Source organism: Mustelus asterias, chromosome 1, assembly GCF_964213995.1.
Source record: "Mustelus asterias chromosome 1, sMusAst1.hap1.1, whole genome shotgun sequence".
Classification (NCBI taxonomy): domain Eukaryota; kingdom Metazoa; phylum Chordata; class Chondrichthyes; order Carcharhiniformes; family Triakidae; genus Mustelus; species Mustelus asterias.
Genome location: NC_135801.1, coordinates 131,702,636 through 131,719,855, shown reverse-complemented (window position 1 = coordinate 131,719,855; position 17,220 = coordinate 131,702,636). Strand labels below are relative to the sequence as shown.

The 17,220-nt window shown below is 43.7% G+C and overlaps 1 protein-coding gene across 4 annotated transcripts in view; it reads left to right on the top strand.

The window, feature by feature from the left end:
• The window catches only part of LOC144497591 (interleukin-6 receptor subunit beta-like), a 113,092-nt gene that overhangs the window by 52,817 nt on the left and 43,055 nt on the right, over window positions 1–17,220 (top strand). For all 4 annotated transcript variants that reach the window (XM_078219045.1, XM_078219040.1, XM_078219047.1 and 1 more), the window contains 3 exons: window positions 9,633–9,793; window positions 14,575–14,732; window positions 15,652–15,805. In XM_078219045.1, the coding sequence (XP_078075171.1) occupies window positions 9,633–9,793; window positions 14,575–14,732; window positions 15,652–15,805 (473 nt within the window). The remainder of the gene's footprint in view (window positions 1–9,632; window positions 9,794–14,574; window positions 14,733–15,651; window positions 15,806–17,220) is intronic.

Below are 17,220 nucleotides of genomic sequence, written 5' to 3'. Positions count from 1 at the left end.
TCAATTTCAGTGATTTCTCTTGTTTTGTCAGTTCAGTTGATAGCTCAGTTTCCTGGGTCGAATTCGATGAACCATGAACTTGAGCGGTAGAGTTTGTGTCAACAGTCCTTGTTCCTGAGGAAGGAAAATACTGATCACTGGTATACAAATCAAATTTCCATCTTCTTTTAACGCATTGAAACAGATCTTCCCCTCTTTTGCAGTCTTTAGTGCTACATTGCAAAACAAGGAGCGTCAGTCTCAATCAAAGTTATCATGAGTCTATTCGGTGGGGGTAATTCAACTTGACCCCATTCCTGGACTTCTTGTTCGGGGATTTGTTCATTCTCCATTCGCACTACCATTTGTCGCATCATTAGTCTGGTAATAAAAGATCTCAAAGCAGGCAGTAAACAACAAAAGATTAGTCCAATTATGATTATTACTACTACCATTATAACCCCTGCCTTTGCAAACCATGCTCCCCATTGTCCGAATACATTATCAAGCCAATTCCAAATATTATGGCCAATTCTTTTGGGCCCATCATAGCTTGTATTAAGGCTTTTATTTGACTTTCATGCTGTATTGGTCCCCCACTACTTTTCATAAAGCCTCTCTGTTTCCAGATTGATCCAAACAGATGACACACCATGTGCATAAGCCGAATCTGTATACACTTCTACTGCCTCCCCTTTTGCTAGTTCACACGCTCTGGTTAGAGCCTTAGGTTCTGCTAGTTGGGCCGAACAGGGCTGTTCACATTTTTCTGCTTCTATAACTTCAAGTCCTCCTGGTCTTTGTTCAACTATGGCATAGCCTGCGTGGTTTCCCAAGTGATCCCTGTAACATGAGCCATCTACATACAGTGTCCTCTTCTCTTCTGTCACTAGTCCCTCTGCTCTTAAGTCTTCTCTCAGTTTCATAAATGTTTTTGCTTCTCTTAAGCATTCATGTTCTTTTCCTTCATGAGGTAATGGCATGTAATCAGCTGGATTTACTCTGTTGCACTTTATTATCGTGATATCTGGGAATGTGGTTAGCATTCGATAATGATGGATCCTAGCAGGTGTCAGCACAAATTTTCCTTGCTCAATCAATTCAGCTACTTTGTGGTGTACATGTATGTTTATTAAATATCCCATTGTGATGGTAGCTGCTTTTTCGTAAGCCCACCAAGCAGCTGCCAAACCCTGATAACATGGAGGGTACCCCAGGGCCACATCATCTAACTTGGTGCTATAATAAGCTATTGCTTGTTTCTTTCTTCCTTTACAGCTGTCCTGCATTAACACAGCAGTTGCGAATCCTGTTTCCCTGTTGCTAACAAAAAGGTCAAAGGGTTTATCATACGAAGGCAGCATCAGTGCTGGTGCTTGCACCATCTCTTGTTTCACGTTATCAAATGCTTCTGAGGCCTCCCTGTCCCATATCAAGATCGCTTTTAACTCCTCACATCCGGCCTCTTTCATTATTTTCCTTAACGCTTGTGTTTTTTCTGCATAGTTTTCTATCCATTCTGAACTAAATCCTGTCATTCCTAAGAATGTCATCATCTGTCTCACTGTCTGTGGTTTTGGGATTTTCAATACTGCTTCTATCTGCTGGTGAGCTATTCTTTTTTGTCCAACAGTTATTTCCCTTCCAAGGTATTCTACTTTTCTTTGACAGAACTGTAATTTCTTTCTTGACACTTTATGTCCTCCTTTCGCCAGCTTTCCCAGCAGTTTTAAACTTTCTTCCCTACATTGTTCCTTTGTTTCTGTACACAACAACAAGTCATCCACATATTGTATCAGTGTTCCTTCTAGTTGTATCCCTGCCAAATCTGCTCTCAACACTTGGTTGAATACATGTGGGGAGTGTTTGAATCCTTGTGGCATTCTATTGTATGTGTACTGTTTTCCCTCGTACTTGAAAGCAAATAAGTACTGACTCGCTTGTGCCAAGGGCACACTGAAAAATGCTGAGCATAAGTCTATTACTGTAAACCATCTGCTTTCAGACGGTATGTTAGTCAATAAGGTGTAGGGGTTAGGGACTTCTACTGGCATATTTTCAACTACTTCATTAACTGCTCTCAGGTCGTGTACTAACCTCCACTTTTCCCCATCTGCCTTTTTAACTGGTAATAAGGGTGTGTTACATTTACTTCGGGTTTCTTTTAACACCCCTGCGTCTACTAATCCTCTGATTGTTTCTCTTATGCCTTTTACTGCTTCTGCCTTGATTGGATATTGTGGTTTATAAGGTCCTTGACATCCTGGCTTCAATTTTACTTCGACTGGGGTAGCTGTTTTAACTTTGCCTACATCTGTGTCGTTCTTTGACCACAATTCCTCAGGGAGAGAATCTAAATCTTTTTCTAACTTTGCTGTCCATTCTTGCTCTACTTCTTTATCTTTTAACTCTATTTTTACCTCTTTTGGTCTTCCAGTCATCCTTGCATTAACAGATATTTTCATCATTTGTCCGTCAGTCGACATCCAAATATTCTCATTGTTTGCTTTAATAAATTCCAGTTCCTGTGCCCTAAACGTCATAAGTCCCAAATCCTTTGGTCTGTAATCAGGATTCACCTTTAGCGTAACATGTGGTTCTGTCTCAGGCACTGAGAACCATTTTCTGACCCATTCATTCTTTCTAATTGTGAGGGCTGCTCCCTCTGGTCCGATTAAAATGCTGTCTGAATTTATTTCCTGTTCTTGTCCTGCCTCTTTATTCCACTTCTCCTGTATCTCTGACTGTTGTATTTTATCAAAAATCATTGTGCTATGTAGTTCAGTTTTTGGCCATTCGGCGTCTGGAATCTGTGCCTCTACAAATGTCCCCCAAATTTCCCATACCTGCTTTTTAATTTGTTCTTCTATGTCCCCTAGCCAATATACATTGGCCCACTCTTCTCCCCTTACCCTAATTACGTACATGCCCGTCAGATTAATTCCTTGAGTTGTACACTCTAATTTTAACCCTAACCCTAAGATTGCATCCCGGCCTAACAAATTCAATGGTGTTTTATTGCATACTAACACAGGCACATGAGTGGTTTTGTTTCCAACGGTGATAGGCACCGGCATCGTCATTTGAGTCAATACTGCTTTCCCCGAGAACCCCATAGTTTTTACAAACTGACCTGACAATGGTAGGTGTCCTGCATATTTTTCTTGCATGCACGTACAAGTAGCTCCTGTATCTATCATCATGGGGATCTCAACGCCCCCTATTCTAACATTGATTACAGGTTCTTGATTTGCTGTGTCCGTTATTTGTACATACTGGCCTACCATTTCGGGGTTCTCTGGGCCTCCCTATAGGAAACTCTGATGATTTACTGGCCCCTGACTCATTGGGCAGTCACTGGTTGGCACTTGCATCATTTGCTGACTCATTTGTTGTTGACCTCCTTGTCTATAGCTGTTTTGGGGACAATTCCTCTTTATGTGTCCTGTTTCCCCACATCCCCAGCATACCCCTGGAGGGCCAGGTGGTCCTCCCTGCCTGGGGCCTTGATTATATCCTTGGTTTTGTCCCCTCTGGTTCTGATAGGGTGCCTTTCCCTGTCCCTGTCCTTTTCCTCCTGCACTTCCCTTGCTATATTTACATTTTTCATCCCATTCTTCCTTACCCTCCTCCTCTTCACACCTTGCCTCACTGTCCACTGCCTCCTCACCTTTTTTACTCTGTTCTTCCTCCATTTTTCTATTTGCCCATTTTAACACCCTTACCCGAACCAACTCTTCCTCTAACTCTTGCCTCATACGGCGTATGTTATCCAGTTCTCCTTCCACTTTAGCACCTTCTTCTTCCCTTTTTACCTTTCTTTCCACCTCCTGCTTTGCCCATTGTTCGCGGGTCATGTCCCTTTCTTCATATTCCCCCTCAAAATTCACTGTCCCCTTTATTACTGGATACAGCCCAGCAAAATCTTGGTTTTCCTTATAAGGGGGCGGGGCTATATTTGGGTCTTTCAAGTTTTCCTTTTCCTGAATCTGAACTGGCATTTGCATTTTCCATATGCGCTTTTTCTCTTTTCCTTCCTTTTCAAATAATGTTAGTATCTCCAATTCTTTTCTTCTTTTCTGATTTCTCTTTTGTGATTTATCCCTTAGTTTATAGTTCTTTTCCAGTCCTTTCTGATCCTCACATCTTTCTGTACACCAGGTGCCTCCCTCTGGCCACTGTGTGTTTAATTTACTTGTTCTTTTGGTCCATTTTTGGGAGATATGGGCTATGTTTCCTTTCAGGGCTGGGTACTTTTCTCCCAGAATTTCCACCGGTGTCTTAATTTGATATGGCATGTTCTGTTTCTTTGCACTACCTTGCGGCTTAATATTTTCTGATATGTTGGTATTTGGCACTATTGTTATTTTTATGCGATATACTGTTTTCCCTTTTTCTGTCCTTGGACTATCTTCCCACTGCACTTCCCTGACTGACACCTGTATTTCCAACCGAGGTCTCAGTATTTGCTTCCCTGTTCTTCCCTCTCCTGGTGATAATCCTTTTTCTTCTGCTAGTGGATAATATGCCTCCACTTGCTCACTGATTTCCAACAAAGCCTTACTTGGTCTGATTTCTTCTATTAATTCTGTCAATGTTTCTTCTACTGCTTCACTCGTCCAATTTTTGTATATTATTTCGTCCCAATTTACGTATGGCCACTCCTTATTCACTTCCTCCAAATTAACTACTTCACTTATTCTTCTTAGCAGGGCATTTCTCTCACCCTCATACCACTCCCTAAAACCTCCTCCAACTATTTTTACTAGATCTTCTCTAAAAAAATGTGTTAACACCACTACTTAAGAAATCTATTACTGCAATATTCCTACGTGATTCATCACTGTCGTGATCCTGCTTTACACTCCACATTTACCAACAGCTGCTTACACCGCTATTCCAGATCAACCTTTTCAGGCTTCTCCTTGTAGCCCCTTTACTTTATTTCACTACCTATCCCCTCTCTTCTTCCGGCGATCAACGTAGGTCCTTAATTACTATATCAGGTAGGAGACCAATCTCTCCTAGATCTCTCCTTCCTCTCGGCTGACATCTCTCTCTCCGAGATCCTGGGTAGGTTTGGACTGGCAGGCTTGCCTACACTTACTCTCCTTGGGCAAGTCGTAACCTGGAAGCCCGCTCCAAACCGCTCGACTAACCTAATTGCATCAATTAGCGTTCGGTTTTTGTAGCGTCTCACTTTTTACCCATTCGTGGACAATACAGTACATAAAACTAAAGCGTGCTTTTTACATGCAAAATTTACCCTTCCGATCAGACTCAGTCTCTCAATATTTTACACAATTTTAACTTTACCAATGCAGGTTATCTTTTGGGCAGGTGAGATCCAGGACCAGTGGAGAACCGGGTGCGCCAGGCCTCGAAAACCCCTTTCTGACAACAAGGATTTACATGCATGCAAGTCTGCTTACCTTGTTGACAGAAGGCCGGCTGGGGACTTCTCGGTTCCGGTCGGACCACCGTCTCCCTCGATCCCTCCGGGGTTGAGTCACCGGACGACCTCAACTCTGCCCTGCTCGCAAGCGCCAGATTTGCCGTGGTTCCCCGTGGACGGCAAGAAGAGTTCATCAATCAGAATAGAGAGTCTGAGTCGTGATCTTCCAGGCAGCAAGGCTTTATTAGCTAATACATTTCAATAAAGCCGGGATTTCCAGACGAATCCAAAAAACCAGTGCTCTGACAGTCCTTTTTCTCCACATTTAGCTTCATATTTCATCATTCTTATCTTACAGTCAAGGTTTTTTTGTTGCAGACCCCAAGGCCACTTTTCGTTAGCCACCATGATTTACTAGACCTACGTTATCTGCCTTCTTTCTGTTTTTTCACTAATGAATGTGCTATGATATCACTGTGGTTACATCCTGCCTTCTTATCTGAAGTTTATTGTCTAATCAGCCAAGGTTGTTGCTTGTTCAACCATTGTAGGGCATCCTGCTATGCCAAGTCTTTTTTCCCGTTGTCTGACTTTCTCACGTTTATTTAAGAAATTACTTTCAGCTTCTGTGTGTTTGCTTGACTTCTTTCAGCCTTTATGTTCATTTATGTGAGTATCCATGTGTATGCTTAATAAGATATGTGATATATGAGAGCTTCTCAAGTAGTGATTATCTCTTCTATGTTAATTATTATCTCCTACTTGTCCTAATAATTATTCCTTCCAATATATGTTGTCTTAATGATTATTCCTTACAATACTAGACACAAAATTTCAGGCAAGGTAGAGACAGACAGAGAGAGACAGTGAATGCAGCCTTCCTTTCTCAGCTTGGTGTTCAACAAGACTGCCTTCAAAACCAGCCCGTTCACAACTTCAGTTTTTTTCTCTCTCCCCGTGATATCCAGCAAGTGTACTTTTCAGTGTCCACCTCCCCCCCCCCCCCCCCCAATTAAAGTGATTGAGTGATTGCAATTCAAAACAATCAAGATCTTCCTCAAGTACCAGAAAGATCAGGTGGTTTCTTGGAAAAAGCCTGTTGACAGTTCCAAGATGAACTTATGACCTTAAAAAAACCCCAAATGTACAAATCATGCCATGACTCTTCCATTCTGTGAAAGAAAAGTTCAGTCTTAAATATATGATTCTAACACCAAGGGCCCTATTTTACCATGGCGTTGCGCCCGTTTTCGGAAACGTGGTAAAGTCGGGTGTGAGGCCATTAATGCGATCCGTGCCCGCGTCTGCGCAGATGGTCACTTTACCGAAATCCGGGAATGGCCGTGATCTGCTTCGCGCCCGAAACAGGCGCAACGGCGATTTAAATGTATTTGCATGTATTTCAATTAAATTAATGAACTGCCCGCCCAACTTTATCAGCATTTCCCCCTCTACCACCGTGTTTGCCAATCCAGAATCGCGCCAAAATGAACCTGCTGAATAAAAGTCTGAATCGGGCACACCAGCTGCTGAAGAGGCGGGTTCAGCGCTTCCAACAGCTCTCTGACTCAGATCGGTGGTGGGGGGGGAGGAGGGAGGCGGGTCAGATCATTCTCTGGTTGGGGGGTGGGGAGGGGAGTGAGGCCAGATCATTCTCTGGTTGGGAGGGGAGGGGAGTGAGGCCAGATCATTGTCTGGTTGGGGTGGGGGGAGGAGGAGGAGGCGGGTCAGATGTATCTCTGGTGGGGAGGGGGGAGGAGGGAGGCCCGGTCGTTGTCTGGTGGTGGGGGGTGGGGGGGAGGGTATGGGGGAGGGCTGATCATTATCTGGTGGGGAGGGAGAAGGAGGCGGGTCAGATGTTCCTCTGGAGGGGGTGAATGAGGCCAGATCGTTCTCTGGCAGGGGGGGGGGGGTGGTGGGGGGAGAAGGGAGGTGGGTAAGATGTATCTCTGGTGGGGAGGGGGTGGCCCGATCGCTCACTGTATGGGGGGGGGGATATATCTCTGGTGGGGGAGGGTACAGGGGGGTCCGCTGCCACTCTGCGGGCGATCGGTGGGGTGGGGGTGAAGGGAGCAGGGAGTCGCGATCGGACTGGGTAGCGGGGGGGGTGGGTGGATGGATAAGGGGGACTGTGATGTCTGTGGGTGCCATCGCTCCCGCTTTTCGCTTCCGAGCCACTTTCTTCACTTTCTGTGGTCCGGGAGCCATTTGACACAGGTGCGCTTTTTCAAATGCTTTTTTTAACTGCACATGCGCAGTTCAGAGCTTCGGTCGTTTTGGGCGCGCTAAGCCCCGCCCACAGCACGAATGGGACCCGCAATTTTTTTTTCAGGCTGAGTGTGTATGGGGGCGCCTGAGAGCAGATTTCTAAATCGGATCTAAATTACGCCCAGATTCAGCACTTAGAATGAAAATGGTAAAATCAGGCCCCAAGTATACATTAAATTCTTTAAGAGTGATTCATTGAATATTTGATAAGACACAGCAAGGCCCTAGCCAATGGCCCTAAAAAGGACACAGTAATGCATCTTTTCAGGTTATCAGCTGGGGCCATCCTGTCATATCTGAATAGACAGGAACTTTTCACATGTATTCAAATAGTATCTGAGCATCACCAAAGAGCTCCCTATGCCATCGTCAAAAGTGCAGCAAGTTGTCAAGCCTATGTCCTCAGGAACATTCACCTCTGCTCAAGGGAGAGATTCAAGTGACAAATGGCTATTGTTGATAAACTGTACCCCTGACTAACAAGATAATGCAGCATCTGAGTTGCACAATGCAAGCTGAAATGTGCTAATAAAGACACAAGCCTGTACTAAAGTTGTCACAGAGAGAATTACAGGCATCTTCAATGGCTCCATTTCTGCCTAAGAACATCAGGAGGGGCAATGAAATATGCATTACACAGAGCGGTAGCTTACATTGCCCTGAATAACTTTCCCTGTCCAAAAAGATTGCTTTGGAGACAGAAGATCATAAAATGGAACTTTGTTGAGGCTGTCACTTGGAGGATTTCTCAATACTGGCAGCAGAAACAGTTTTGGTCCCTATATTTGAGGAAGGATGTAAGTGCATTAGTGGCAGTTCAGAGGAGGTTCACTAGATTGATTCCAGAGATGAGAGATTTGTCTTATGACGAGAGATTGAGCAGTTTAGGTCTATACTGTCTAGAGTTTAGAAGAATGAGAGGAGATCTAATTGAGGTATATAAGATGATAAAAGGTATTGACAAAGTAGACATAGAGTAGATGCTTCCCTTTGTGGGGCAATCTAGAACGAGCAGTCATAGCTTTAGGAAAAGGGGTAGTAGATTTGAAACAGAGATGAGGAGAATCTACTTCTCTCAAAGCATAGTGAATCTGTGAAATTCATTACCCCAGAGTGGATGCCAGGACATTGAGCCAATTCAAGGAGGAGATAGACAGATTTTAATTAGCAATGGGCTGAAAGGTTATGAAGAATGGGCAGGAAAGTGGAGTTCAGGCAGAGACAAGTTCAGCCATGATTATATCGAATGGTGGAGCAGGTTCGAGGGGCTGAATTGTCTACTCCTGCTCCTAGTTCTTATGTTCTCCTTTAAGCATCTCTCATTGTCACCACTGTCATTTTTCCATACCTTCAGGTCATGTCCAACTTCTTCAGTGCACTACATATGCCTCACTGCACATTAGATCTCTTTGCCTTTACATCAGTTGGTTCTCCCTGAGGCACAAATATCTGTTCCCCCAGTCAGACAATTGCTCCAACCCAACTTGAATAAAAGGAGAAAGCTGACAGTCACCTTTCATTTCCCCAGCATTATTTGTCATTCCTACATTCCTACTCCTTATCCCACAATGGCACCAGTTATTCCAGGACAGATTGCAGGGCCACCTGATCTTTAGCTTGGAGTTTGTCTCATTTCATCTGTGACATCAATGCAAACACATTCACAGCAGACAAAGCCCGAGGACCACCAGAGGGCAGCTACAGCTCAGGCAGATATGAATAGATTTGGAAAGGGTGAAGAAACCTAAGGGCGTGCCTCTTTGTGCACTCACTGTACTTCCATCTCTTGGTAATGGGGGCTAAATGATAGGTTAGACAATGATGATGTCAGGGTGGTGGATTGCACTTCTGGTGTGGTTTGCAATCTGGTCGGCACTGGGGAGGGAGATTGGCCTCATGAAGTTTTGTAAAACCAGTAAATACAAGTAAATGTTTTATTTGAGAGAACTTTTATTTGAAAGTTGCATGCAAGTTTTTATTTGTTTTTCAGAAATCAATGGAAAAATGACACCTGTGTTACCTTGAAGAACACCTGTTCCTTTATGTTTCCACGAATACACATCAGTGAAAATCTTAGACTCATTGTAATGGCACAGAACGCTCTTGGGAAAGCTCAGTCTGATCCTTTAGTCCTGAACACTTGGCACACTTGTAATTATCAATATTTCATACAACAATCTATATCGTATGGTCATTTTTACAGCTGGTTATAAGCATGAACATGTCACACAATGTGGGGGGAAATGGAACATAGTTCATAATAATATTTTTTGTATTGCACACTTGTTTTTCAAATGACAATACCAAAGCCATGCACACAAAGATGAACTATTCAATATCAAATGACTATTTAATAAAAACCAGCCTAAGTCCTACCTACCCCACAATAGATAAACAGATAAGAGAAAAATTCTAGTTTTCAATTTACAGACAGTTCAAAAATAGGAGATAAATGAGTGATGCACAATGTAGACATATTCTGAATCGTTTGTCTCTTTTTCGCAGCTACAGAAGAACATAAGAACTAGGAGCAGGAGTAGGCCATCTGGCCCCTCAAACCTGCTCCGCCATTCAATAAGATCATGGCTGATCTTTTTGTGGACTCAGCTCCACTTACCCGCCTGCTCAACATAATCCTTAATTCCTTCACTGATCAAAAATCTGTCTTTCTTTGCCTTAAAAACATTCAATGAGGTAGCCTCAACTGCTTCACTGGGCAGGGAATTCCACAGATTCACAAACCTTTGGGTGAAGAAGTTCCTCCTCAACTCAGTCCTAAATCTGCTCCCCCTTATTTTGAGGCTATGCCCCCTAGTTCTACTTTCACCTGCCAGTGGAAACAACCTCCCTGCTTCTATCCTATCTATTCCCTTCATAATTTTATATGTTTCTATAAGTTTCCCCCCTCATTCTTCTAAACTCCAATGAGTATAGTCCCAGCCTACTTAGTTTCTCCTTATAAGCCAACCCTTTCACCTTCCTGAATCAACCTAGTGAATCTCCTCTGTACCCCCTCCAGTTCCAGTATATCCTTTCTCAAGTAAGGAGACCAAAACTGTACACAGTACTCCAGGTGTGGCCTCACTAGCACCTTATATAGCTGCAACATAATCTCGCTGTCTTTAAACTCCATCCCTCTAGCAATGAAGGACAAAATTCCATTTGCCTTCTTAATTACTTGCTGCACCTGCAAACCAACTTTTTGTGATTCATGCACAAGGACACCCAGGTCCCTCTGCACAGCAACATGCTGCAATTTTTTTATCATTTAAATAATAATCCATTTTGCTGTTATTCCTACCAAAATGGATGACCTCACATTTACCAACACCCCTGTACTCCATCTGCCAGATCCTTGCCCACTCACTTAGGCCAACTATATCCTTTTGCAGACTTTCAGCATCCTCTGCACACTTTGCTCTGCCTCTCATCTTATTGTTATCTGTGAATTTTGACACACTACACTTGGTCCCCAACTCCAAATCATCTATGTAAATTGTAAACAATTGCGGCCCCAAAACTGATCCCTGAGGCACGTCACTAGTCACTGATCACCAACCAGAAAAACACCCATTTACCCCCACTCTTTGCTTTCTGTTAGTTAAGTGTGTGTCACACACTCGGTCTGGTTGATCAATATTGGTTGGTCAATGGCAGATCCAGTTCCTTGGGGAAAGTGGGGATATTGGGATCAAAGAAACAAAATGTGTCAGGATAATTCCACAATCAGGGGCTCCTTGCAGTCATGGAGAATCTCTGGTCTATTTTCTGTACAATGTGAGTACAGCTTGCTGCTGTTACCCATGTAGTTCATTTGTGCAGCTTGATGTTGAGGACAGAATTCGAGGGATAAATCCAGAAAGTAATCAAAGCAATTGATAAATAAATCATTGAGGTACATTTAGCAGGGATATAATACAAGTCAACACAGATAATAGGGGAAATTTTACCAACATCTCAAATCCAAATCCACATACCTCAATCTTATCCACTCCAGTTTTAACAGAGTTAGAATGGGTTGTGGGTGACCAACATACTCCCAAGAGATGGGTACCTCATTTAAATACTTTCATGAAGCTGTGAGCCTCTGATTTTATCTCTCTCCCAGCTTTAATGCTGACTGGCTGACCTAGTTCCCAGGCCTTAGGAAACACAGCAGCTAAAGGAAGGTGGGACTGTTGCTTGGAAGAGATTAACCAGAACTGCTTGTGGGCTAGGGGGAGCAGGAATGTTTCCTCCCGGATTCCTAAGCAAACTTAATTCCCAGTTTACCCACCCCTTTCTCCATGTTCAGAACCATCTTTTGCAACCTTCATTTTTGGAGCTGCTCATAATTGCACCCCCTTCCCGCTCCCCCCCCCCCCCCCCCCCCCACCCACCCCAAACACCCAGCCTCAACAATCCACCACCCTCTCCTCCAATTATCAATCTTTTCCCTTCTCTGCCTTCAGGCCCGTTGTTTGAAACTCCTACCTTGACCACCATCCTGTCCCCCTTGTGGGGAGCCGACAGTGTGGGGGTGGGGTGGGGGAACACAGTGCAGGTGGTCATAGAAGAGAGAGGGTAGCAGTGGAAGGTGTATTTCTGAATGGAGAGCTGTGACATGTGGCGTTCCTCAGGGGTCAGTGCTGGGACCTTTGCTGTTTGTAATATATATAAATGATTTGGAAGAAAATGTAACTGGTTTGATTAATAAGTTTGTGGACGACACAAAGGTTGGTGGAATTGCGGACAGCGATGAGGACAGTCAAAGAATACAGCAGGATATAGATCCGTTGGAGACTTGGGCGGAGAGATGGCAGATGGAGTTTAATCTGGACAAATGTGAGATAATGCATTTTGGGAGGTATAATATAGATAGGAAATATACAGTAAATGGCAGAGTATTGATAGGCAGAGGGATCTGGGTGTACAGGTACACAGGTCATTGAAAGTGACAATGCAGGTGGAGAAGGTAGTGAAGAAGGCATACGACATGCTTGCCTTCATCAGCTGGGTCACTGAGTTTAAAAATTGGCAAGTCATGTAGCAGCTTTATAGAACCTTAGTTAGGCGGCACTTGGAATATAGTGTTCACTTCTGGTCGCCACACTACCAGAAGGATGTGGAGACTTTAGAGAGGATACAGAAAAGATTTACCAGGATGCTGCCTGGTATGGAGGGCATTAGCTATGAGGGGAGATTAGAGAAACTTGGTTTGTTCTCATTGGAATGACGGAGGTTGAGGGGGCGACTTGATAAAAGTCTACAAGATTATGAGGGGCATGGACAGAGTGGTAGACAGAAGCTTTTTCCCAGGGTGAAAGAGTCAATTACTAGGGGGCATAGGTTTAAGGTACGAGGGGCTAGGTTTAAAGGAGATGTACGAGGCAAGTTTTTTTACACAGAGGGTGGTGGGTGCCTGGAACTCGCTGCCGGGGGAGGTAGTGGAAGCAGATACGATAGTGACTTTTAAGGGGCGTCTTGACAAATACATGAATAGGAAGGGAATAGAGGTATATGGTTCCTGGCAGGGTATGGGGTTCTAGTTCAGTTGGGCAGCATGGTCAGTGCAGGCTTGGAGGGTCGAAGGGCCTGTTCCTGTGCTGTAATTTTCTTTGTTCTTTGGAGCATTGTGGGGACAAGGGCAGTGCGAGAGGGCAGCAGTGTGGGAGATGGGGGTAGGTGTCATAGAAACATAGAAACTAAAAGCAGGAGTAGGCCATCTGGCCCTTTGAGCATGCTCTACCATTTATTTTGATCATGTCTGATCATCAAATTCAATATCCTGATTCCCCCTTCCACCCCGTATCCCTTGATCCGTTTACTCCCGAGAGCTTTATCTAATTTCTTCTTGAAATCAGACATTGGCTGCAACTACATTCTGTGGTAGTGAATTCCACACATTCACCACCCTCTGGGTGAAGAAATTTCTCCTCACCTCAGTTCTAAAAGGTTCACCCTTCATCCTCAAACTATGGCACCTAGTTCTGGACTCCCCCACCATTGGAAACATTCTTTCTGAATCTACCCTGTCTAATCCTGTTAGAATTTTATAAGTTTCTACGAGATCCCATCTCACTCTTCTAAACTCCAGTGAATACAATTCTAACCGACTTAGTATCTCCTCACATGACAGACCTGCCATCCCAGGAATTAGCCTGGTAAACCTTTGCTGTACTCCCTCTATGGCAAGGATATCCTTCCTCAGATAAGGACACCAAAACTACACACAATACTCCAAATGTGCCTCACCAATGCCCTATACAATTGCACCAAACCAAATTTCTCATTATGAAGGCCAACATATCATTTGTCTTTTTTACTGTTTGCTGTACTTGCGCATTTACTTTCAGTAACTGATGCACGAGGACTCCAAGGTTTTGTTGAGTATCCACCTCTCTTAATTTACACCCATTCAAGTAATAACCTGTCTTCCTGTTATCGCTACCAAAGTGGATAACCTCACATTTATCCACATTATACTGCATCTGCCATGCATATGCCCACGCGCTCAGCCTGTACAAATCATGCTGAAGCATCTCTGCATCCTCCTCACAGCTCAGCAGTGCTTGAGGGGGGGAAGCTGTGTCCCATTCACAAGGTTGCTTGGTCCTGTTTAGCTGTCCCAAATTGCCTATAAACGATCCCAATTACCTGCCTGCTGCTTCTAGAGAGGAAACTACTACCACATCTAGCCCGACTCTGGCAAAAGTGCACAGAGGCAGGAACCTGTCAGCAGGCCAACCCAACACGGAATGTTCAAAACTTACTCCTGCCGTCAAAATACATCTCCTATGGGTTCCTAGCATTTTGCCATTTGTAGCCAAGAACACCTTCACTTAATTACGACTAATTTGATCTGGGGTGAAGGTTGTTATCATTATTTGATTTTTGAAGTTGTAATAAATGCAGGATAAGTTGGCTGATGACTGGTATATTCTTCAATGCAGGGAAAACTAATCCTCCTCAGAAAGTTATTGTTCATTCTATCCTGGGTCAATCGAGGTCTTTGCTTGTAACCTGGCATAAACCTACAGAGAAGCCACCAACACTCGTGTTAGTCTGTGGGCTCCAATACCAAATGGCTGGTACAGGCAAATGGATTCAGGTATGGAACCACTTTCATCAACTGTCAGCCACTCTTTTGAAGTAACATGTAACCTGTGTTGTAAATTCTATATAATATTCCATATAATAGTAACATGTAACTAATAGATTAGAAAGCAACTTATTCGTGACAACAATTTGCCTTCACATTAAAAGTGCCTTTGTGAGATTTTCTCTTTCACCCAATCTTGTTTACCATAACAAAATGATTTATTTCAATAATTAAATCTAGAATGTTAAAGAGGCAGTGATGGAAATAGATTGTAGTAAGTGCTTACTTGAAACACCTTTCTACTCACTGAGTGTTTGGACAGAAACTTGCCAAGGGTAGCAGTGATTTATCATAGAACCATAGAATCCCTCCAGTGTAGAATGAAGCCACTCGGCCCATCAAACCTGCACTGACTCTCTGTCAGAGCATCCCACCCAGGCCTTATCCCCTTAACCCTACTTATTTACCCTAGTTAGTCCTCCTGACATGAAGGGGAAATTTACCATGGCCAATCAACCTAACTCGCACACCTTTGGATTGTGGAGGAAACTGAAGCACCCGGAGGAAACCCACGCAGACACGGAGAGAACGTACAAACTCCACACAGTCACTCAAGGCCGGAATTGAACCCGGACTCCTGGAGCTCTGAGGCAGCAGTTTACTATTTACTTTAGACCTTTGAATAGATGAGAAAGTTGCAATTTTTTTTTCATTTATGGTGTGGTATCTGGAAGCTAAATCATTTTTGAAGGTAAAAAGTCAGAGAATATAAAGTGAAAGACCTGTCTGCATGAGGCACCACTGTTTCTCAGTTCTTTGATCCTAAATTACTATTGGAACAATTGTTAGAGCAAACAAGGCAAGTTATTCTACCATAACTCTTTGGATTATATATTGTTAATTATATGTACCACTTGCATTTTCTTAGGTAACAGAAGAAGAAAAAATTTATAACACTTCATATGTAATTAAGAATCTCAAACCCCACACCAATTATACAGTTGCTGTGCGATGCATTGGTGAAAGTCACTCCTTTTGGAGTGACTGGAGTTCAAAGGAAACTGGATTAACACCTGCTGCTAGTATGTATTAAGACTTTGACAAACATATTACTAAGGACATTCAAGATTTTAAAACTAAAATTTCAAACAAAGCACAGGAACAAAATTGTTGTTTGTCATCAATGCGACCAATAATGAGTTACTGACAATTCAAGCTCTCCACTGCTATAAGCATATTTTCTCATCAGACTTTGATACAAAGAACAAAGAAATATACAGCACAGGAAAAGGCCCTTCGGCCCTCCAAGCCTGTGCTGATCATGATGCCCTAACTAAAAAAAACAGCAAACAGCAATGCAACTCCCCCACCTCTTTTTTGTTTCCCCTTCTGTCCTGTCTAAAACAACGATATCTCTGAATGTTAAGCTGCCAGTCCTGTCCCTCCTTTAACCATGCCTCCATAATTACAATAACATCATAATTCCATGCAGTAATGCAAGCTCTCAGTTCATCTGTTTTATCTGTTATACTTTTTGCATTGAAACAAACACACTCCAGACCTCCAGTCCTGCCGAGCCCCGCAGTCTCTCTCTGCCTGTTCTTACTCTGCGCTATGTTTATCTCAGTCTCACTTCTTTCTCCAGTCTCTACACTTACTGGCCTGCTGTTCCGGTTCCCAACGCCCGCCACACTAGTTTAAACTCTCCCGAACAGCAATAGCAAACCTCCCACCCAGGATATTGGTGCTCCTCCAGTTCCGGTGCAACCCGTCCTTCTTGTACAGATACCATCTTCTCCAGAAGACATCCCAGTGATCCACATATCTAAAGCCCTCCCTCCTACACCAGTTCTTTAGCCAACTGTTCAACTGTAATATCTCCCTGTTCCAAGCCTCACTAGCACATGGCATGGGGAGTAATCCTGAGATGACTACCCTAGAGATCCTGCTTTTTAGCTCCCTACCTAACTCCCTGAATTCACTTTGCAGGACCTCTTCCCTCTTCCTGCCTATGTCATTAGTGCTAATGTGGACAATGACATCTGTTTACCTTTCCATTTCAGGATGCCCTGTACCCACTTAGAGACATCTAGGACCCTGGCACCAGGGAGGCAACACACCATCCTAGAGTCTCGTTTGCGGCCACAGAAATGCCTGTCTGTGCCCCGACTATTGGGTCTCCTACTGCTATTACTCACTTGGACTTAGCCCGACCCTGCTCTACAGCAGATCTAGTTATGGTGCCACAGGCCTAGCTGCTGCTGGTACTTTCCCCTGAGAGGCGATTCCCCCTCAACAATATCCAAAATGATATATCTGTTTGAGAGGGGAATAGCCACAGGAGACTCCTGCCTTACCTGCCTGTCTCTCCTGATGGTCACCCATCTACCTGTCTGAACCTGTGGTGTGACCACCTCCCTGAAACTACTGTCTATCACACTCTCTGCTCCCTGTGTGCTCCACAATGTGTCCAGCTACTGCTTCAACTGAACTACGC